Genomic DNA, 23,287 nt, shown 5'->3' on the forward strand with positions numbered 1-23,287 from the left:
TACTACTACTAGAAAATAATAATAAAAATAATATCAATAATATCAACAACAATAATAATAATAATAATTAGCACTGGAGTATTATTATTGTGCACGATCAAATGATAATAGTCCTTACAATAATAATCACAATAATCATAATAATATCTTAATAATAATAATGATATTTACGATAAAAATTAGCACTGCAGTATTATTATCATGCACGCTATAACAATACTACTACTACTAACTTGTACTATTGACTACTATAAGAATAATAATATTAATAATAATTAAAAAGATAATAATAATGAGAACTGGGGTATTGCCACTGTAAATAATAATAATAATAATAATAATAACATTAATAATAATTAAAATCAGCCCTGGAGTATTATTATTATGTACAATAAAACACTACTACTACTACTACTACCACTAGAAAATAATAGTAAAAATAATATTGGTAATAACAATTTCAATAATAATAATAATAATGATAATAATAATAATACTAATTAGCACTGGAGTATCATTATTGTACACGATCAAATGATAATAGTTCTTACAATAATAATCACAATAATCATAATAATATCTTAAGAATAATAATGATATTAACAATAAAAATTAGCACTGCAGTATTATTATCATGCACAATAAAACAACACTACTACTACTAACTTGTACTATTGACTACTATAATAATAATAATAATAATATTAATAATGATTGAAAAGATAATAATGAGAACTGGGGTATTGCCATTGGAAATAATAATAATAATAATAATAATAATAATAATAATAATAACAATAATAATAATAATCAAAATTAGCGCTGGAGTATTATTATTATGTACAATAAAACACTACTACTACTAGAAAATAATAATAATAATAAAAGTAATATTGGTAATAACAATTTCAATAATAATAATAATCATAATAATAAAAATTAGCACTGCAGTATTATCATCATGCACAATACAACAATACTACTACTACCAACTTGTACTATTGACTACTATAATAATAATGATATTAATAATAATTAAAAAATTAATAATAATGAGAACTGGGGTATTGCCATTGTAAATAATAACAACAACAATAATAATAATAATAATAATAATAGGGCTAGTATTCAAATAAAAACAGATTTGTTGCGCAAAGATTCATCAGAAGCGGACGAATCTGCCTTTCGGATGTGATTCAGTTCAGTTCGAAGCTGCCGTGTTGATTAAGACTCAAAGCAAAACCCGACGTTATCCAGACTGAAGTGTCGGTATGTTTTCTCTGGAAGAATCCGCAGCGGGGAAGTCGTCCAAATCTTTGTCAGGCTGAGCGAAAACAAACCCGGCTTGTCCAGAAACCCTCGGCGGGGAAAAGCTCGGATGACGTTCGGGAGACGAATCATTTAGCAGCGGCTGTGAGAAAAGAACTGTCAAGTTGAGGGTGTTACATTTCGGAGAGTCGGCTTTTCATTGTCTCAAATCAGATCGGTTATTTTCCCGTTTCCGTCGAAAATGGAGGGGCGACGGGTGCGAGGAAGACGAGACGCCATTTAGTTTTCGGACAAAGGCGGAGCGATATTTCAAAGAGTCGGGCATCTTCTACTATTCATTCGTTCATTCACTATCTATACGTCACATACTGTAATTTCCGGACGATAAGCCGCGACTTTTTTCCACGTAAACAACGATGCGGCTAATATATGCACGAGCTAACGAGCTTCACGCCGCTAAAACATTTATCCTCGTCACATCGTACCGATGAAATGACCGGGAAATTCTGAGTCCGTTCGACTCCGACACCGAAGAAGACGACTTTGACTGTTTTAGTGCGCAGGAGGAAGCCCGAGATAGCGATCGGCTAGCCGGTGCGGCTTATATTGAGGTGCGCTCAATAGTCCAGAAATTACGATACATTAAATTAAATTACATTACATGACAGTCATTTGATGCTTTTATTCAAAGCGACTCACAAGAAGTCCAATTCAGTCACCGAGGATCCAAAATACCAGTCATGGGGAGTTAGAAGCGACCAGTCAACCAAAATAGCCGTCTCAGTCTACATCCATTGGGTTCATTGGGGGGTTGGAGGCTAAGTGCCATTAGAAGGGTAGTGCTTGGTGAAGAGGTATGCTTTCAGCTCACTGCGAAAGATGGGGGCGACCCCGTTGTTCGGACCTTTTTTCGGGAGTTCCTTCCACCACAGAGAAGAGCCGAGACCGGTTAGATCGACAGCCGGGAGCTCCAAGTGACGGGGCGGATGATTGCCCTTAGGTGGCAGATCAGGGAAGGGTATGGACATGTAGCTTAGCAGTAGGCGAGCACTTAGGACTTGAACTTGATGTAGGAGGCTACCGAAGGGTGATGGGACATAAGAAGGGGAGTTCTGTGGGAGAATTCGGGACGGTTGAACACCAGGCGGGCTGCTGCTTTCTCAATAAGCTTGACGGGCACCATCAAGGAGGGAGTTGCTATTGTCCAAACAAGAGAAGGCTAGAGTCCGAATGAGTATCCGCTGTATCCTCCGTGAGGAATCTGCAAATCTTCCTAATGTTGTAGAGGAAGAATCCGCAGGAGTTGGTTGTTTAGGCCGACACCCAGGTTTCTCGCAGTCGGGGTCGGCCATACCGCCGCGTTGTCATGGTGATGACCAGGTCTCTTTGCGGAGAACCTTTGAAAGCGCAGCTCAGTCTTGTCGCGGTTGAGCCTCGGGTGGTTAGATGCAATTCGGACACACATACGGACATGCGACAATTCACTCATTCATTCAAAGGTCATATAGAGACGTGCAACCATTCACCCTCTCATTGATGTGTCAAAAAAAAACAACTTTCGCTCGTTCATGCAAGTCATTCGTTGACATAAAACAGTTTTAACCATTCACTCACTCATTCACACGTCATAATGAGACATTAATTCATTTGTTCACATCACATAGACATGCAGCCATTCACTCATTCATTCACACGTCTGTACAATTCACAGTCTCCTATTTTTTTATATATTCATTTTTTTTTTTTTGGAGGGTGCAATAAATAAGATGTAATTGTAAAAAAAAAAAAAAAAATAAAACAGAACAGAAAAATTAGAATTGAAAAAGAGAGAAAAAAATGAATAAATCAAATTAAATTCAGGAAAAAAAAATCTGAAATTTTTTACAAAAATGTTTACAAAAATAAATAAATAAAAATAAATAAATAAATAAAAAATTACCAATACACTTATAGTTTTACAGTTTTATCAATGTTTACTAAGACACTTTATAGTTTCACTGAGACACTTTACAGTTTATTTTTATTTCTAATTCTGCCTTTTCTTTTATTATTTATTACTGTTATATTTTCTGTAACTCTGGCACAGCAATTTCCTTCGGGATTAATAAAGTTGTTCTTATTCTTAAGTCGTTGGTGTACTTGAAATGTCGTCCACACGCTTCCCGTGTGAAACTATTGATTAATTTGAGTAAATATCGATCTTTGTGTCTCTTTCGGCAGCGATGGTGGCGGCGTTGCCTCCTCAGGCAGTCGGCCATGGACCGGCGCGTGGAGGAAGCGGCGGCGGTGTGTCTGCAGGCGGCGTGGAGGAGCTACAGGGAGCGGCGGAGCTTCCTGCAGCGCCGCCACTCGGCCGTGGTCCTCCAGAGGTGCTGGAGGAGCCGCCGGCGTCGTCGGCGGCGATCCCTGGCCGCCATCGTCCTCCAAGCGGCGTGGCGGGGGCTGCAGGAGAGGAGGCGCTACCTCCGGACGTATCGGGCTGTGGTGCGACTCCAAGCGACGGGCCGCGGCTTCCTGGCGCGGCTCAGGTAGCGTTTAAACTCGTATAAACACCATCTTTTTTTATTTGTTTACTTTTAAAATCCCTGTTGGTGTCACTTTACTCACATCATGTTTATTTTAGTGTTATTGTCACGCTTATCCTTTTCCTTTCTGTCGTTTCGGTTGCCTATTCTCACCATTGCTGCCTTTTTTTTTTTTTATTCTGTTGTCTATTCTTATCTGTGGACGTCTTTTGCCATCTTTAAATTGTCTCTTTTATTCATATTTATACTCAGATTTATTGATATTATCATTTTTGCGCTGCTGGGACAAAAGAATTTCCCCTATGGGGATCAATAAAGTATCGTCATTTCCAGACTATTGAGCGCACATGAATATAAGCAGCTCCGGGTAAAAAAAAAAAAAAAACTAAATAAATATATGTGCATATATTTCGGCCACACTTGTCTATCAGCCACAGGTGTCAACATTTTAATTTTTATTCCTTTTTTTTTTTTTTTTTTAATCAAATACATACCATTAACATCCACAAATATGTAGAGGAAATGCTTTTTTCCAATCAGTGTGTGTAACACGGCTGATTAAAAAGATGAATAATAAATTATCTTATCAATAAGATGTTTTATTAATTATTTATCATTAATTTAATTGTATTTAATTTAAATTTATTTTGTTTTATTTTATTCATTTATTCTTTATTTCTTTTATCAAATACATACCATTAACATCCACAAATATGTAGAAGAAATGCTTTTTTCCAATCAGTGTGTGTAACACGGCTGATTAAAAAGATGAATAATAAATTATCTTATCTAATAAGATGTTTTATTAATTATTTATCATTATTTTAATTTTATTTTAATTGATTTAATTTTATTTTATTTAAATTTATTTTATTTTATTTTATTCATTTATTCTTTTTTTTTTTTTTATCAAATACATACCATTAACATCCACAAATATGTAGAAATGCTTTTTTCCAATCAGTGTGTGTAACACGGCTGATTAAAAATATGAATAATAAATAATCTTATCTTATCTAATAAGATGTTTTATTAATTATTTATCATTGTTGTTATTTTATTTTAATTAATTTTATTTTATTTTATTTATTTATTTAATCAATTTTTTTTTTTTTTTTTTTTAATAAACGACATTCTTCTCCCACGTCACTTTCAGGCTCGGCGAGCTGATGGAGCAGCCGGACGGCGGCGCCGCGGAGGACACGGACGCCGCCGTCGCCGAACCCGAAGCCTCGGAGGACACCTCGGCGCCGGCGGCGGACCCGGAGGAGGCGGATTCGGACCGGAGCCACAAGACCCGGTCGAAAAGAGAGAGCCGGCGGATGAGGGAGTTGGAGCAGGCCAGGTTCAGCCTGGAGCTCCTCAAGGTGCGGACAATCGGCGCCGGTTTCCAAGGAGACGGAACGGACGTGATCCGAGATCCGGGCTCGGAGGAACCGGAAGGCGTGGACGGCGAGCCGAACGAACGTCCGGCCGACTCCAACCACAACGAGAAACCCGTCTCGGACGACGACGGCGGCGGCGGCGGCGGCGGCGGCGAAAGTCCGAAAGCCAGGTTTTACATCCCGTCGGACCAAAGCCCGCAGCACGAAGCCAGAGCGGACGGCGTGGAGCGGAGAGGTTCCTCCTCCAGGAGGCCCGTGGTGGTGCTGATAAGCATGCAGAAGGAGAGTCCGGTGGAGGACGGCCGGCCAGAACCCCGGAGGGAAGAAGAACCGCGTCTTCCGGACGTCCGGGTCGCCACGGAAACCGTATCCGACGCCCCGGCCCAGGCGGTCGTCGTGAACATGATGGAGAAGCCGGGCCACGCGCACGTGTTCTCGCCGCCCAGACGAAAGCTGCCTTTCTCCAAGTGAGTCCGACGTGCGCGCCGTCTCGTAACCATGGCGACGACCGATCGTGATTAACTTTTTTTTTTCCCCGTTTTCCAGGTCAGATAAGGACTTGGTGAACCAGGAGAGATCTTTGGCCATGTTCAGGGACGACTCCAAAATGTCCAGAGGCAGAGAGGTGTGACGCAAACACACACACACACACACACACACATGTGCACACACACGGTCACAACTCATGTAGTTAATTAGTTCACGATTAATTAATTGGGATTAATCTACAGCGAAAAATTGGATTATGAATCTGATTATTATTCCAAATTCTGGTAGCGCAAATGTTCTGGTTGGTATTCTAAGAAAAAAAAAATTAAAAAACAAAAAAATTCAAACTTACTTTACCCAACTTTGTACTTTATTTTGTGCATTTAATTCATTACACAGAAGGTAATAATAATAATAATTGCTATTCATATTAGGAATATTAGTATTAATAATAATGATGCTGATGAGCATAAAAATGATTATGTCATTTATTATTTTTATAATTATCATTATAGCGCTAAGATTTACTTTGCATTTTTTTTGGACGCCCAAAGATAGAACAGAATTTTTTTTTAAAAGTGTAATAGTAGAAGATGGCGGAGTGTTGGAGGAGATCAATAAAGTAGGAGGGAGAAGGTTATCGTAGGTGAGTTTGTCGGATATCGGACACTGACGGAGGACGTTTTAGATATATTCTCGTCAATAAAGGCCATAAACGACGCAATAACAGGTCGAAATCGAGAAAAACATCCAAAAATCCCCATTGGGTCGTCTGACAATTAACCAAAATAAACTGTTTCCATAGAAAGCGTCTTCTTTCTGGGTTCTGGGCCCGTGATTATTTAAAAAACATAAAAATGAGCACAAAGATATGAAATGATGTCACTCAAGAGATTCAAGGCGGGAGCCATAAAAGCCAAATATTTCTAAATATATTTCATCGTATAATAAATTAAATACGTCTTACTTTTAATGCGACCTCTGATGCTACACGGGTTTATTCGTAGCGCCGCTTTATATTTCACCGTTTCATCGATGCAGTTTTATCCTAGCATATTAGCCGTAACGCAGAGCCAAATTTAAATTCCTCCGTCCACGCAGGCGGGAATTAACTGTAAACATCTTTTATTTTTCTTTTCGCCATCTTTTCCGTGACTAGTGTTGACGCTGATAAACTAGTTGGCTATCTGATAAAATTCATTTCTTCACCTTTACAACGACCCGGATGTGCTCGGAAGCCATCGGCTCCCGACCCGTGAATTTTATCTTCGAAACTAATTTCTGTTTACTTTAAAATCACACAGTATTATTACGAAGAAATATCACAAGTATTTTAAAATCAGTTCCAAAGTGATTTTTTTTTCTTGTTCAACTCAAAATTGCCCGGGAGCCCGACGCCGTCAGCGGAAGAGCCATAAATGTTAGCTAAAGCGAGCTAAAGGTTCCCGGCTCGAATTCGGTTCCAGGAAGTAGCATTCTCCAGGGGGAACCTGTTAGCTTAGCAATCCCACAGGCAGTAAGGGACCGCAGTAGGAACCGTCTTCGTCTTAAGGCCAAAAACAAACCACTGAAGACAAAGAGGAAGACGACAACGTGGAGGTGGAAGCTGGTGCAACGTACATGCAAAGTGTTTATATCTTCTCATTTCACCTTGTGAAGAACCCCATTAGCCGTTAGCTTACTGTAGGTTACCGTAGGCCAGAAGAGCTTGACCTGAAAAAGACAGCCGACCGGTATGGTTTTTAAAAATGGCGCTCCACTGACTGTATCTGGAAAGGGGCGTGGCTTATCACTTCTGCCGATCAACAATCGCCTACGCCGAATTAGTTTCTTTGGAACTTTGGAACCGCCTCGGAGTAGGAGCTATTATAGTTCCAGGAGCTGAGCTAGTTCCTGAAAAGGTTTCGGGGACTGTGCTAAAGGGGCCATCGGGGACGAATCGGTGCGATCTTCCTCGTCGACGGTTCTTGGGGATTCGGTTATTCAACCTTGCGGATTTTTGCGGCCTCGTGAAATGTTCTGAAACCAGACCGCCCCGTCAGGACGGTGTCTGGACTGTGTATTGTGGAACATCTGGAGGCCGCACCTCCAGCAGTGGACCATTGGTTCATTGGCAAAAACCGGTACACTACCTAAAGCCACTCTGGTGTCACCTCACTTAGCCACTTTGGCAGTATTTTACACAACTTTATGAAAGGTTAACTAAGGTTTCTAGGTCCAAGCAGCGCACACACCTACACACACACTCACACGCATGGTCGCTGACCTGATGTTCCTGTGGTTGCCTGGGAGCAGGTGGGTCGTCCAGTCCCAAAAAAGAAAGCGCGCATGTCCCGGACGCGCTCCGACTTCCTCACGCGATGTAACTCTGAGGGGGCGACGCAGTCCGACGACGATGACGAGTACTACGTCCCCGCCCATTCCCTCACGCTGCCCCCTTCCCTGTCGCCCCCCCGCGCCCGCCCCGAGGCCGACTGTCACAGTGACTCCGATATGGTAAATCCCCAAAAAACCTCGGAGGTCCCATGACCTCCAGTCAAGCTTCCTGTCCGCTCCACCGCCCCGTCTTCTCCGGAATCCTCGCTAGGCGGCGCAGGGGAGGAGCCTTTTAACATTGCTAACCTCACCGCTGAGCTCTGCTCGGACAGGCCGTCCCGCGCGGCCGGTCTGCACTGAATGACCTTCTCCAGCCGGACCTCACGTCTCTTCCTGTCTGAAGAGCATCTCTCTTTATTCGGGGATACTTGAACATTTTGGAGTTTAATCGCATGTTTTCCTCCGCGGTTAAAATAGCCCTGTCATTTGGCAAGAGTGCGAGTTGCTAACAATTAGCAGTGGATCAAAAGTATCAGGTCGAATGAGTTCCTTGCTCCCCGAGCATACAAGTCTCGCCGCAAGCGCCAAGGGACAGACAGATAGAAGGTGCATTTAACAATGAGGGTGAATGTGCGTTAGCACTCATCAGGTTGAATTAGCATATTTGTTCTTTGTTCTCGCACTCTTGAAAACTTTAGCCGCGCGATGCTAACATTTGAGCCTGAGTGGGAAAAATGGAAGATTAAAGTTCAAAATGCTAAAACCCGAAGGTATCCCTGCGCCGTCGTCTATCGTAACAATTGACCGACGTCTACGGCGACGACTGAGAGGCGACGTTCATGTTTTTAAACACAAAACATGCACCCTGAAAGTTGCCGTCGTCCCGTGGCCGCATGCTGCAAACATCTGAACCGAGTAACTACTGACTAACGACACTTTCTAACCAAGTTGTAACTAGCATGACCTCCCCGTCTCCGTCTCACACTCGCATCTGACAGTAGAGTCCCTTTTTTTTTTTAAGCAGTACTTTGCGGGTCTGCAGCGTCAATTATTTAAACGTTAGAGAAAGTGGAGTTTAGGTCTTCTTGGAGGACGCTGAGCAGTATCCCGGGCCGGTCGGAAACCCAGTCGCCCTCCGGAGATGATGTCTCTGGCTTCTGTCTTACGAGGGTCTGTCCTCTGAAACCTCCAGGCTTCGCACAAAGACCAGAAGAAGATCCATAAGACCATGTCGTCAGGAGACCTAGGCAAGGTGGAGGTGCTCAGGAAAACCTCCAGCCATGACGGAAGGTAGACTCCGCCTCAATTTGGATTGATTTATTTTCTTGCTATTTGAATCTTCCTGCTCTTTAAGGATTCCTAGGTACTCGGCTAGTTAGCTTAGCATATTGAATTGTAGTCTAAGGTTCTTGAGTCCTGTGCGGTTACAACCTGGACACCCTGCAATAGACTTTGGTTCGCGTCTGTGATTTTGTTATTTCGTGTTTGCTTGAAATGTGTTGACTTTGCATCCACCTGGTGGGATTAAACAGGATGAGGGGGAAGATGAGATTCTGGAGTAAAACCAAACACAGCGAGAAAAAACTGTCCCGGGAGAAGCAGCCCAGCAGGACCGAGCCTCGAGAGACCCATGGTAAAAGAAATTTAAATTAAAAAAAAAAAAAAACATGAAACACCTCATTCTGTTTTATGCATTTTTTTTGCAAGTATTGCCTTTTGCAATGATTATGGTTATTTGTTGCAGTTTTCAAGCTAACTAGCTAATGTTGCCAGCATGCCGGTACCTCTTTGTTGGGCTATTAATGAGGTCATTTCCTCCTCTCCCTCCAGAAGGTACTTCCCCTTCTCACAGTCCAGACCTGGAAACGGCACCTCAGCGGGGCGTCCGGGACGGCAGGGAGAACAAAGAACTGTCCCCGAAGATGAGGCGCCGGCGCAGTGTCAAGATCAGCAGCATTGCTCTAGAACCCGCCCAATGGCAGAACGATGCGCTGCACATCCTCACCTCGGCCCACGACTACCGCACCATGAACGACTTCCTCATGAAGAAGGTTGGCCGCCCACGCACTCCCAGTTTTAAGCAGTGCGTCCACTAGGGGTAGCGCAGAGTTGACTTCCTGGTTCTGAGTTCCTTCGGACAATAGCAAACGAGCTGGTGATAAGGTACCTTCTAAGAAAGTGACCCAAACAGAAGCAGGGTAGTAGACACCATGCAGACGGAGAATTCTACTCCCCGGTTTTGCCAGTTTTGGTTACTTCTTCCTCCTTGCTCCTCGAGCATACAACTCTCCCCGCAAGCTCCTGGAGGACGGACAGAAGGCACATTTAACATCGAGTGTGAATGAGCCCTAACACTCACCCTTAACACACGGGTCATATGATGCATAGCTATGTCCGATTTAAACATCTGCAAACATCTCCCCCTGTTAAGCAGTGCATCCACTCTGGGCAGCGTAGAGTCCATATCCTCATTGCGAGTTCTTCGGACAATAGCAAATGTAGCGATGACTGAGGAGCTGGTGTTAAGGTACCTTCTAAGAAAGGGACACAAACAGAAGCAGGGTTGTAGTGACCGGCATCTGGACGGAGAATTCTTCTCCCTGGTTTTGGTTACTTCTTTTTCTTTGCTCCCCGAGCATACAACTCTCCCCGCAAGCTCCTGGAGGACGGATAGAAGGCACATTTAACATCGAGTGTGAATGAGCCCTCACCCTGAGTGCACGGGTTATATGACGCATAGCTATGTCCGATTTAAACATCTGCAAGCATCTCCCCCTGTTAAGCAGTGCGTTCACCCTGGGCAGCGTAGAGTTCTTATCTCGGTTGCAAGTTCTTCGGACAATAGCAAACATGGCGATGATGGAGGAGCTGGTGTTGAGGTACCTTCTAAGAAAGGGACACAAACAGAGGCAGGGTTGTAGTGACCGGCATCTGGACGGAGAATTCTTCTCCCTGGTTTTGGTTACTTCTTTTTCTTTGCTCCCCGAGCATACAACTCCCCGCAAGCTCTCGGAGGACGGACAGAAGGCGCATTTAACGTCGAGCTTGAATGTGCCTTAACACTCACTCTGTCACATGACCTCATGATCCGAGGAAATTTATTCCTGAAAATCTCTTACCGATACCATTCCTAGAAGTAAAATAATGATAATGTACCGCAATGGTCTGCAAACTTTTTTGAAAGGCTCTTGCTGCTTTTCATGGAATTCTGCATGTGTGTGTGTGTGTGTGTGTGTGTGTGTGTGTGTATTTTTTCCAGCGATTCGATGATAAGTTTTGTTTTTTTGTTTTTTTTGCTAGCATCAGTGCATCCCGCAGTGTCTGGAGTCTTTAGGAAATTTTTTGGGAGGTCATTTGTCACCAGCATGGAGGCCCCTTCTTCTTCATCTTCATTGAACTTTTTGCCTTTCTTTCTTTTTCTTTTGGAAAAGAAAAAAAAAAAAGCGACATAAATGGAACAATTCGGATTGAAATATTTAATTTGAAGACAGAGCCCGATGAGTCTCGCAGACTCTTGAGTCCAAGGCCAATCTTGCCTTGGCCTCTTGCCCCAATAGCTAGATTTACAGCAAGCTGTTATTTATGTAGCTTGAACTGAAACTTCTTGCACATAGAACACACACACACACACACACACACAAGGTATTGAATCCTCTCCTGGGTCTCCTCAGGTATTCATGCGACTGAATTTCAAAATTGGCACCTCACCCTGCAATTCTACTCCAGTTTTGAAGCGGAATCCCGGTCCCGCGGCGCTCGGACTGACTCGGGTGTTTTTCCGTCCGTCCAGATCGCCGACTTGGAGTCTGAGAACGGGAAGAAGGACACCATGGTGGACGTGGTCTTCAAGAAAGCGCTGAAGGAGTTCAGGATCAACATCTTCAACTCGTACTCCACCGCGCTGGCGGTGAGTCCTCCGAGCGCGTCGGTCATTCATTCATTGTCTACACCGCTTATCTTGTGGTTGCGGACCGCCTCGACAAGCATACGCCCTCTTGTTCGTACGTCATAGAGACAAACAACCGTTGTCGGAAGTCGAACCGGGGATCCTGGAATGACGTGAACTGCGGTATTCTGTCAACTCGTGCAAATTCGGTGTTAACATTAGAAAGACAAGGGACGCCAGACAAGAGGTCAGATGACAAATCCAGAAACATGTCGAAGGCTTACAGTCGGTCTGAATTCTCTCCTACCGCCAGATGGACGACGGGCGGAGCATCCGCTACAAGGACCTCTACGCCCTTTTCGAGCACATCCTGGAGAAAACCATGCGCCTGGAGCAGAGGGACTGGAGCGAGTCGCCCGTCAAGGTTTGGGTCAACACCTTCAAGGTGTTCCTGGACGAGTTCATGACGGAGTACAAGCCCATGGAGGGAACGATCGGGAGGGTGCGAACCGTTCTTTTCAAGCACGAATGGATGAATTTTGGACCGTGATGTCTTTTTTTTTGCAGCGCTGTAATACTACATGTGTTCCCCAGGCTCCCAAACGAGAGCGCAAGAAGTCACGGAAAAAGGAAACCGACATTGTGAGTTGACTCTTAAAGGGGTGGAAGCGAAGGGAGTCTTCCTTGTCAACCGCCCTTCACTCCGACCCCTTCTGCACCCGCAGGTGGAGGAGCACAACGGCCACATCTTCAAGTCCACCCAGTACAGCATCCCCACGTACTGCGAGTACTGCTCCTCGCTCATCTGGATGATGGACCGAGCCTGCGTCTGCAAGCGTAAGATGCCAGTTAAAATTCGGAAATACATATTTGAGGTTCTAGCGTGGTAAAACAAGCATGTTGTGCTACAACACTTTACTGCATTTCATTGTACTTCCACTGTAGCGGCTGCCAGAAAGTACTTTCTGGTATAAGAAGGTAAGAATCAAGGGGTTCCAGCCTGATCTCTCAGATAGTTAATGCTAGTTAGCTTAGCAATGGAAGCTATATCCGACACAAATCGGAACTACCGTGGTCTAAGTCAGGGGTCGGCAACCCTCGGCTCTTGAGGCTTTTGAAAATAACGGTTTTAAATAAAATAACAATTATTTCATTAAAATATATTTTATTTTAATTCATTTGTTTCTAACATGTCATTTTAAATTTTATTTTAAAATGAGAAGATTTTTGTGATCTTGTAACATCAAAATAAAACATTTCCAAATATTTTTGTTCAAGGATGACGACGCACAGACAGAACGGCATTTTTGTTTTTTTTGTTTTTTTTGTTTTTTTGCATAAATACAAGAAGGACTCAAATAGACATTGCATACTTTGCTTAAAAGTAACCTTCAATTAAGTGACTCCCGTATCTCCGCCATCATTTTTGGATGTTCTGCTATTTCCTCTAGATCACCTGTGTCAAACTCGAGGCTCGCGGGCCAAATGTGGCCCGTCACATCATTTTCTATGGCCCGCGAGAACTTCTTAGATGGTCTGATTATCTTGAAAAGTCAGACATGTGCATTAACCCTAAACTACATTTCCCATTTCCCTCCATGTGACCCACAAAGTGAGGGCATACCGCCATTAGATGGCAGTGTATCCACAACCCCAACAAGTGGAATCCCTAAATGTCCAGGAAACTTTGATGCAGATTGTAAGCTATTTCAAGTAATATGGGAATGCATATGTAACATTTTGGATTTGAATGAGTAAGGAGCAGTTACATTAATTTACATGACATTTGTTTACATTTATACCTTTACTTTTACATGTGGCCCTTTGAGGGCAACCATTCTGCCGATGTGACCCTCGGTGAAAAAGAGTTTGACACCCCTGCTCTAGATGTAAGACTTCAGTTTCAGCCGGCATCCATTGCTCAGTTTTGTATTTCCTCCCAACCCTCTGCTCGCACATGACTCGTACGCTGTCTTCACTGTGTCGTAAAGAATTGGATTAAACCTCTCCCTTTCCCAGTAGATCCGTCTTCTATCTGATTAAAAGCTCCGCCTCCCTTCTTTCCGAAGGCATCCGATACGCCCGGGCGGCCGCCCGAATCCCCAGGCCAGTGAATAAGAACCATCAGTGTAACCGCGGTGCTTTTGCTGTTTGCTTCCAGTGTGTCGCTACGCCTGCCACAGGAAGTGCTGCTCCAGGATGACCACCAAGTGCAGCAAAAAGGTCAGTCTTGAACCGGACGGGATACATGATGGATCCCGGTGGGATGCAAAGCTCCGACGGTGCTCCTCCACCTCCCGGTTGTCCGCCGTCAATCGAACCCGTGGCCGTGAATAACCCCCTCTTTCGGCACTGAAGTAACCGTCCTGCGTTGCGTCGCTCCTGGGCGTCCGGGTCGGCTCTTCCCTTGAAGCTCATCTCTTCGGTTACTATCTGCCCTTTTGTGCGCCGCCTCTTTTTCTGCCAAGGGATTGGGCAGATCTTTCTCCGGCAGGTCGTTGTCAAACTCCCTCTTGGCAACAATCCGACATCCAGGCGCATACCGCTACGCCGTCTTCACTTGACCCTTGCAGACCTTCACTTAGTTCTTGTGGAGTATGATTTGGACTTCAGGATATTCTTTTAGTTTGGGAAAAGGGTATTCAAGGCTTTGGAGGCCCTCTGATGCCTTTGCTTGCACACTGGTCTTTGTTCGTGGCGCTACCCGGGAAGACAAAGTCATCCACTCCCTCAATTGGGGATCGTATTGCTAAATATGACATTGCCATATGGACCAGTCCGTTTGGTACGTAGCCTGTCAACGTTCTTCTGTAAGTCACATTAGTTTTGGGTTGTTTGTGTCCATCGTATGCCTCCCGGCTTTGTCAGCGGTCAGTGAACCTCATCGTCCATTCAGTCGTGAGTCAGACACCCGGTTTACCAGGGAACTCTTCCGACGGGATTGTCGGTGACGACAGAATGTTCAAAGTTGTTGTGGATCCCGCTGATGGGTGTAACCATCGTCTGCGGAGCTCCAAGATCATTTGAAATTTGAAAGTCGAATCATCTCAATTTTTTCTGTCTAATTTTCACCTATTTTCGGGTCAACTTTTCATTTTAATTTCATGCCGATTTTTCTGTTTCAAAGAGAATCAGGGAAATTAGCTTAACCAACCTTGACTGATGACTGTATGTGTGTGTGTGTTTGTTTGTGTGTGTGTGTGGCATACCAGTATGACCCGGAACTGTCGTCACGGCAGTTTGGCGTGGAGCTGTCCCGTCTGACAAGCGAAGAGCGGACGGTGCCACAGTTGGTGGAGAAGCTCATCAACTACATCGAGATGCACGGCCTCTACACCGAGGGCATCTACAGGAAGTCGGGCTCCACCAATAAGATCAAGGAGCTCCGGCAGGGATTGGACACAGGTGACAACGTGAAGCGTTTAGGCCTTTGTGCGGACGGTGTTGGTGTCCAGTGAGATGTTCTTCCCTCTGCAGATCCACAGGGCCGATGGGGACGCCATTCTTACAATGGCCTTATTTGTTGGACGTCCTGATATTGTTGTCGTCTTCCTTTATATCCTCGACTGAGCTTCTCCCAAGCTTTTAAACACAAAAGTCAGTTTAATTGTCAATTTCTCGATACAGGAATCGGGAAGACGTTTCTCCACGGTGGCTTTAGATGAACAAAACAATAATAGAGTGCATGTTTGCAAGTGCTAATAGAGAAGGACAGAGAGGTCAAAGGGAGCTGCATTGTGTTCTTGTAGACCTAAAAAAAAGCATACGGCAGGATGCCAAGAGAGGAACTCGGAGTAAGTCTGGAGTAGCAGAGAAGTATCTTAGACTGGTGCAGGACATGTATGCTTGCTGGGAGACAGTGGTAAGGTGTGCCAGAGGGGTAACAGAGAAGTTCATGGTGGAGGTGGGACTCCCACCAGGGATCAGCTCTGAGACCTTTCTTGTTTGCAATGGTGATGGACAGGCTGACAGATGAGGCTAGACAGGAATCTCCATGGACCATGATGTTTGCAGATGACATTGTGATCTGTAGTGAGAGCAGAAAACAGGTAGAGGAACATCTAGAGAGGTGGAGGTATGCTCTGGAAAGGAGAAGAATGATGATTAGTTGAAGCAAGACAGAATAGATGTGTGTGAATGAGAGGAACTTGGGTGGAACAGTGAGGCTACAGGGAGTGGAGATCAAGAAGTTGACAAATTTCAGGTACTTGGGGTCAACAATCCAGAGCGTAGGAGAGTGTGGAAAAGAGGTTAAGAGACGGGTTCAAGCAAGTCGGAAAGTGTCTCAGGTACAAAGAGATAGAAGACTGAATAAAAGGAAAGGTGTACAAGACAGTGGTGAGACCAGCGATGATGTTTGGTCTAGAAACTGTTACAATGACCAAAAGACAGCAGGCAGAACTAGAGGTTGCAGAGATGAAGATGTTGAGGTTCTCTTTGGGAGTGACCAGGATGGAGAGGATCAGGAATGAGTCCATCAGAGGAACAGCACATGTTAGATGTTTTGCAGAGAAGGTCAGAGAAGCCAGACTGAGATGGTTGGGTCATGGACAGAGGAGGGATAGAGAATATATTGGTAGACGGATGCTGGAATTGGAGGTCTTGAGGAAGACCAAAGAGAAGATTTATGGATGTAATGAGGGAGAATATGAAGGTAGTTGGTGTGAGAGGAGGATACAGAGAATAGGGTTAGATGGAGAAGGTTGATATATATAAGCATACGTTTATACAGCAAAAACCTGTGGTCAGAATCCACGATATAAATTGAGATAAAATAGTTAAAAAATCCATGACACGGTGAAGCAACTGAACTCTTGTTCAATCACAACTACCAAGGACATTTTACGAAGACGGCTCCCGCGGCCCTGAGCGCCGGAAACAAACAAATGAATTAATAAATAAGACCAGTGCTTTTTTTCCATTTTTTTCCTTTTTTTATTTTTTTTTTAATTTTTTTTACTGTTTATACAATTTCCTACTATTATTTATTATTGTTCTTATCTTATCTTATCTTATCTCATCTTAAAGCCAAGACTTTATAGCCTTGACATTGACACTTTATAGTTTTATTTGTATTTCTTATTCTCTCCCCATTTTTTTTTAATTGTTTATACAATTTCCTACTATTATTTATTATTATTATGTTTTACTTGAAACTCTGGCACAACAATTTCCTTCGGGATAAATAAAGTTGTTCTTATTCTTATTCTTATCTTATCTTATCTTATCTTAAAGTCAAGACTTTATAGCCTTGACTTTGACACTTTATAGTTTTATTTGTATTTCTTAGTCTCCCATTATTCTCCCATTTTTTTTTTACTGTTTATACAATTACCAACTATTATTTATTGTTTTTATGTTTTACTTGAAACTCTGGCACAACAATTTCCTTTGGGATAAATAAAGTGCTTCTTATTCTTATCTTATCTTTAAGTCAAGACTTTATAGCCTTGACTTTAACACTTTATAGTTTTATTTGTATTTCTTATTCTCTCCCCATTTTTTTTTATTGTTTATACAATTTCCTACTATTATTTATCATTGTTATATTTTACTTGAAACTCTGGCACAACAATTTCCTTCGGGATGAATAAAGTTGTTCTTATTCTTAGGTGATGCGACTAATTAATCGAGATTAATCGAGATTAATCGAGTTAACCCGCTGTCAATATCTGCCGTAAAAGTGTGTAGTAACTGAATAATGAAACACGGACAGGAGATTTTTAATTAAATGAAAATGTAAGAACAGTGATTTGTTGATTGGTTGTCACGGTAACCCTGGCTCCGCCCCCCAACAGACGTGAGCAGCGTGAGCCTGGATGAGTACAACATCCACGTCATCGCCAGCGTGCTCAAACAGTGGCTCCGCGACCTGCCCAGCCCGCTCATGACCTTTGAACTGTACGAGGAGTTCCTCCGAGCCATGGGTGAGCTCGCCGCCGCCGCCGCCGCCGCCATCTTGTCGTTGCCTGTCCGACCTTCGGATTGACGCCCGACCTTCCGTTCCCAGGTCAAGCGGACAAGCGTGAGATGATCCGGGGTGTTTACTCGGTCATCGACCAGCTCAGCAGGACCCACCTCAGCACGCTGGAGCGCCTCATCTTCCATCTGGTCCGGTGAGCGCCGAGAAGGGGGGCGGGGTTTAACGTCCTCTCGCTTTTTCGGACGCCGTTTTCGACGCTCGGATGTTTACATTGGGTTTGTTTACAATACATCTGAATATAAATGTAAATAGACAATTACAATATCGTTAAGACATCCACATCAACCGCTGAAGGAAGCAAGACCGGGATGATACTGTTAGTTATAAATATACAGTGGTGGGCCATCAGGGCCTTCAAGGCCCTCTCTGCTGGCCTAAAAAAAAACTGACGCACACACTGATTTCTTTTATTTTAAATTATGAATTGCAATAATTTTAAATTGTCATAATTTATCTGTATATATGTTCATAACTGTAAAATATTTCATTTCATAACAGCTACCCGTACAATATTGGTGCACTCCTTATCTTCACTTGTTACTTAAGACGCTATAGTTTTTCACTTGTTACTGAAGACACTTTATAGATTATTTTTATTTCGTATTCTGCCTTTTCTCTTATTTTTACTGTTTAAACAATTTTCTACTATTATTCATTATTGTTATATTTTTCTTATAACTCTGGCACAACAATTTCGTTCGGGATAAATAAAGTTGTTCTTATTCTTAATTTCAATTGAATCTTAATTATATTTTGAATCTCGAATCTGATTAAATTATTCCAAATGGTCCGTCCGCTTCCTTTCATAGCTTTTCCCCGGACTGTACACATGTATTTTCATTGACCAAAGAACATTTAACCAATAAAATTTCAGCTGTTATTTGTTGCCAGGCGGGGTCAAAGTCAAAGAAATCTGCCTGGAGGCAGATTTCACAGAAAAATAAATGTTGATGAAACTGTTGCTTGGACCAATCAGAGTTTGAGTTGAGACAGCAAGGCCTTCTAGAAGGCCTTGTTACTTAAGACACTTTATAGTTTATTTTTATTTCTCATTCGGCCTTTTCTCTTATTTTTTACTGTTTTTTACTGTCACACGCCTTTTGACTGGATCGTCAGAGAGCGTACTAGCCGGAGCGAGCGGGCTGCATCTGTAGCGAGCTGCATAAACACAATTATAGTTTGTGCAAAACTTTCCTGAGGGGGAAACCAGAGTGGATCTAGAACTTAGTGAGCAAGTGCGCAGGGAAACACAGGTCCTACAATAAAAAGGGGAAGATCGAAATCTTAAAAAGACTGATAGTTTTTTAGCCGTTTAACAGTTATTAAGGGTGAGAATGGAAATGCATTGCCCGCCACTGTAAATATATATAGTTATATTGGGAAACTCTCTCGGATGAGGGGCTGAAACATCTTAAAGTGAAGAAATTGAGATCCAGTTGCCAAGACAAAAATATTTCGACAACGTTCCCATGTTGTGTAGACTTGCAACCATTCGTTTGTCACACTGTATATAGAGATACGACATTCGCCCTCTCATTCACATGCTTGCGTCCCACCGAGGGGAACTTCTGCGTTTACCTTCGGCTCCCGGCGGCGGGTTGATGATGTCGGCGTTGCTTTTTGGCGTTGCAGCATCGCCCTGCAGGAGGAGACCAACAGGATGTCGGCCAACGCGCTCGCCATCGTCTTCGCCCCGTGCGTCCTCCGCTGCCCCGACACCATCGACCCGCTGCAGAGCGTCCAGGACATCAGCAAGACCACGGCGTACGTCCTGACCCGTCCAAAAGCGGCGCGGCGGTGCTAATTTTTTTTTTTTGAATTCCCAAAATAACCGAACGTCCTAACCTGATTTCTTTACGTTCCTTCCCATCAGGTGCGTGGAACTCATCATCAACGAGCAGATGAGCAAGTACAGAGCTCGCCTGAAGGACATTAGCAGCCTGGAGTTCGCCGAAAGCAAAGCGAAGAGCAGGCTCACCCACATCAGGAGGTCAATGGTACGTTCCGGAGTGAACCACCGGCTGGGATCCACGCCACGGGGGTTTTCGGCCCTAGAAAGATCCCCAAGATCCGCTTTGTACCTTTGATTTCGATGCTAACAACTGTTAGCGCTTCTCCTCGGCCCCTAACCCTGACTTACCCCCCGCCGCTACTTCCTTTCAGAAAGCTGTGCTAGTCGCTAACATGTTCCCGTTAGCGCTTTAATTCAGGGGCTATCTGTGCTGTAGTGTCGCCTAGCAACAGGGGTCAGGTCGCGTACTTCCCTCGGATCGGTTTCGGTCCGCCGAAGTGAAGCGTTCTGGGATCGTAAGTCTTTTGCCGGTGAAACGGCGTTCGCAAAGTCAAGCTAGCAAGGTGCTATTTAAACGGCGACTCATTTTTGTGATAATCGTTCAAAATGATTGACAGAACTTCTGCAGATGTTGGCGGCGTTCTGTCTCGACCTGATGGGACGGGAAGAGATGGAGAAGGACAGATGAGAAGATGGGAAGCAGGAGTGATCGAGATCGCGGCCTTGGAGGGACAGATGATGATGATCTGTTGCTAAAAATGATGCTAGCGTTAACAGTTACAACATCCGATTAGCGTTACGAGGCAGTCAAAGTGGCTTCAAAGCCGAACCGCTGTGGCAGCGTGAAACCACACACAAACTTTGCCGGCCAAATGACAACTGTTAGAGCCTGTTAGCTTTGTTAGCGTTCTCAGGGCAAAGCGCCTGTTAGCCTTGTTAGCGTTCTAAGGGCCAAGCGCCTGTAAGCATTGTTTGCATTCTCAGGGCGAAGCGTCTGTTAGCCTTGTTAGAGTTCTTAAAGTGAAGCGCCTGTTAGCCTTGTTAGCGTTCTCAGGGTGAAGCGCCTGTTAGCCTTGTTAGCGTTCTTAGGGTGAAGCGCCTGTTAGCCTTGTTAGAGTTCTTAAAGTGAAGCGCCTGTTAGCCTTGTTAGCGTTCTCAGGGTGAAGCGCCTGTTAGCCTTGTTAGAGTTCTTAAAGTGAAGCGCCTGTTAGCCTTGTTAGCGTTCTCAGGGTGAAGCGCCTGTTAGCCTTGTTAGCGTTCTTAGGGTGAAGCGCCTGTTAGCCTTGTTAGAGTTCTTAAAGTGAAGCGCCTGTTAGCCTTGTTAGCGTTCTTAGGGTGAAGCGCCTGTTAGCCTTGTTAGCGTTCTTAGGGTGAAGCGCCTGTTAGCCTTGTTAGCGTTCTTAGGGCCAAGCGCCTGTTATCATTGTTTGCATTCTTAAAGTGAAGCGCCTGTTAGCCTTGTTAGCGTTCCGCCGCCTGGCTTCCAACTGTCCTCCCATCAGTGTGTGTCACGGGTATCACGGCTGACCTATATTTTGATTTCTATTCTTTTTCTTTACAACTTGTTAACATGCAGCCTCACACAGCTAAACTGAAGGTAATTCCCACTACCGTGTGTGTATGTGTGTGTTTGTGTGTTTCCGTGTGTGCGCGTTTAGCAGAAGGTGTGTGTGTGTGTGTGTGTGTGCGTTGTAGTGATCTCGCAGTGTTGTCCCTCCGTGCGATCAGTGTTTTGTCGCCGAACCGGAGTGTGTCTTCTGTCCGAGCCTCATCGGTGTCTTATTACATTGTTATTACAGTGGTATTACACCGTTATAACACATTTATTACACAAATGTTGTATTGAACATCTTTTTTTGCAACCTTCTAAGCACATGACATATTTTTTTTTATTTTTTATACGTTGTGGACTCACAGGGGAAAAGTCGCGTCCGGCACAGCGGCTCCCACACGCCCTCGCCGCCGCTCAGCCCCAGAATGGCGGCGGTGGCGGACGTGGAACCGGCGGTAGGAGGAGGAGGAGGAGGAGGAGAAGACGAGACCGGGTTGACGGAGCAGCAGCAGCTGGCGATGCAACAGGAAGAGCGGATTCTCACCGAGCAGATCGAGAGCCTGCAGAAAGAGAAGTAGGTTGTCGAGTTCGTGTTGCATGTCTCTGGATGAGAGGGTGAAATGTTGTACGGGAGAATTTCGTTCGCAAATCGAATAAATGAAACCCCATTGATCCGTTCTCAAGACCCCAAAAACAAGATGCACTCTTTGGAAACAGTTTTGTGTTATTTGTGGAAAAAATACAGACAGGAATTCAAGATAACCTTAATTATTGCTGTGTTTTGACTCTCTCTCTCTCTCTCACTTGGACTCTTTGTTTCCTTCACTAAATCATAAAATTCTTCCGGCACATGAGACCCCCGCTAATGCTAATGCTAACTCCAGCGTCTGTCATTCATCTGAAGTCACAATCACTTTTCTACTTCTTCTTAGACTTGAGATCTTTGCTTGGTTAACGTTGTCGCCCCTTTTAGCCACATCAACCGTCTTTAGCGCATCTTTGTTCTCCAGTATTGTACAAATAGTTAGCTTAGCTATCTGTGACACCAACACCCCTCTTACCTTTAGCTATTACTTCCTTCTTCATATCGGCTTGAATTCTTCTTCGTAACATCGCTATCACGAGCATCTTAAACTTTATGGGAGGGCTAACTTACTGGAAAAAGCACAAAAAAGCATTTCACAGGACTATAAAATTATTGTAAACGACATGGAGTAGCAAGTACAACTTCCACTAGGCTACAACGCAACAACACGAGACGTGTTCGTGCAGCTCGATTCACAATTTGATCGCAAACTCACAATTCGTTTGTAAGACCGAGTTCTACCGTAAGTCGATGTGACGCGTAAATGAGAGGGTGAATAGTTGTGTGAAGGTCAGGGGAGGCAAGGTGAGTCTCTGCCTCACCTGTAATAAAATGAAAATTGAAAAAAAACAGTGATAACAAGATAAATGTACACATTTTTCTACTGATCTGATTCATAATTGTATTTTCTGTTTTTAATATCCAACAAATTGCTGAATTTTCTGATCAAATTGAAGCAAAGGTGCGGCAGACGAGCTCACCTCTGCACAGTCCCTCACAAACTGGGCTGCTTGGCACATGATTGCCTATAGCCTTTTTGTCAAAATATTTATCATATTATTATTCACACCGCCATCTCCTACAAGCTGTGTAATGTCTTTAACCTGATGGTGCGTGATACGATTATTCTCCCTGATTGGAAAATAAACTGTAGGGAAGAGTCATGAGGTGAGGCAGACAATACTGTGCCTCACCTGTAGGGGGCTTATGTGAGTTGGCTTTCTGCTGTAAGCAATGAAGAATTAATATAAATAAGATAAATATCAGGGGTAAGAAACTCTTTCGAGTTCTTATGCCTCTTACACGGCAAATGTGTGTGTGTGTGTGTGTGTGTGTGTGCTGGGACAGGGAGGAGCTCACATACGAGATGCTAATCCTGGAGCCGCGGGTGTCGGACGACGACACCCCCGAATCCGAAGCGTCAATTGGCACGGCTGACAGCTCGGAGAACATCGCCGCGGAGACGGAGGGGGCGGCGTGTGACCTTTCAGGTATGTGTGTGTGT

General features: G+C 43.9%; 1 protein-coding gene across 11 annotated transcripts in view; it reads left to right on the top strand.

Moving 5' to 3' along the window:
• LOC147232334 (unconventional myosin-IXAa-like) overlaps positions 1 to 23,287 on the top strand; it is a 164,909-nt gene that overhangs the window by 138,161 nt on the left and 3,461 nt on the right. For 6 of the 11 annotated variants that reach the window (XM_086149118.1, XM_086149116.1, XM_086149113.1 and 3 more), the window contains 20 exons: positions 3,490 to 3,797; positions 4,951 to 5,646; positions 5,726 to 5,804; positions 7,964 to 8,164; positions 9,177 to 9,274; positions 9,517 to 9,617; positions 9,815 to 10,035; positions 11,775 to 11,891; positions 12,184 to 12,372; positions 12,465 to 12,512; positions 12,596 to 12,707; positions 14,032 to 14,093; positions 15,083 to 15,275; positions 17,669 to 17,797; positions 17,881 to 17,986; positions 19,486 to 19,617; positions 19,727 to 19,850; positions 21,222 to 21,242; positions 21,563 to 21,771; positions 23,131 to 23,273. In XM_086149118.1, coding sequence (XP_086005244.1) covers positions 3,490 to 3,797; positions 4,951 to 5,646; positions 5,726 to 5,804; positions 7,964 to 8,164; positions 9,177 to 9,274; positions 9,517 to 9,617; positions 9,815 to 10,035; positions 11,775 to 11,891; positions 12,184 to 12,372; positions 12,465 to 12,512; positions 12,596 to 12,707; positions 14,032 to 14,093; positions 15,083 to 15,275; positions 17,669 to 17,797; positions 17,881 to 17,986; positions 19,486 to 19,617; positions 19,727 to 19,850; positions 21,222 to 21,242; positions 21,563 to 21,771; positions 23,131 to 23,273 — 3,289 coding nt within the window. The remainder of the gene's footprint in view (positions 1 to 3,489; positions 3,798 to 4,950; positions 5,647 to 5,725; positions 5,805 to 7,963; positions 8,165 to 9,176; positions 9,275 to 9,516; positions 9,618 to 9,814; positions 10,036 to 11,774; positions 11,892 to 12,183; positions 12,373 to 12,464; positions 12,513 to 12,595; positions 12,708 to 14,031; positions 14,094 to 15,082; positions 15,276 to 17,668; positions 17,798 to 17,880; positions 17,987 to 19,485; positions 19,618 to 19,726; positions 19,851 to 21,221; positions 21,243 to 21,562; positions 21,772 to 23,130; positions 23,274 to 23,287) is intronic. The other 5 variants (XM_086149117.1, XM_086149124.1, XM_086149121.1 and 2 more) reach the window with 3 other exon arrangements.

Source organism: Fistularia commersonii, chromosome 7 (assembly GCF_037954325.1).
Source record: "Fistularia commersonii isolate RoL2024-O1a breed Wild chromosome 7, RoL_Fcom_v1.0, whole genome shotgun sequence".
NCBI classification, from domain to species: Eukaryota; Metazoa; Chordata; class Actinopteri; order Syngnathiformes; family Fistulariidae; genus Fistularia; species Fistularia commersonii.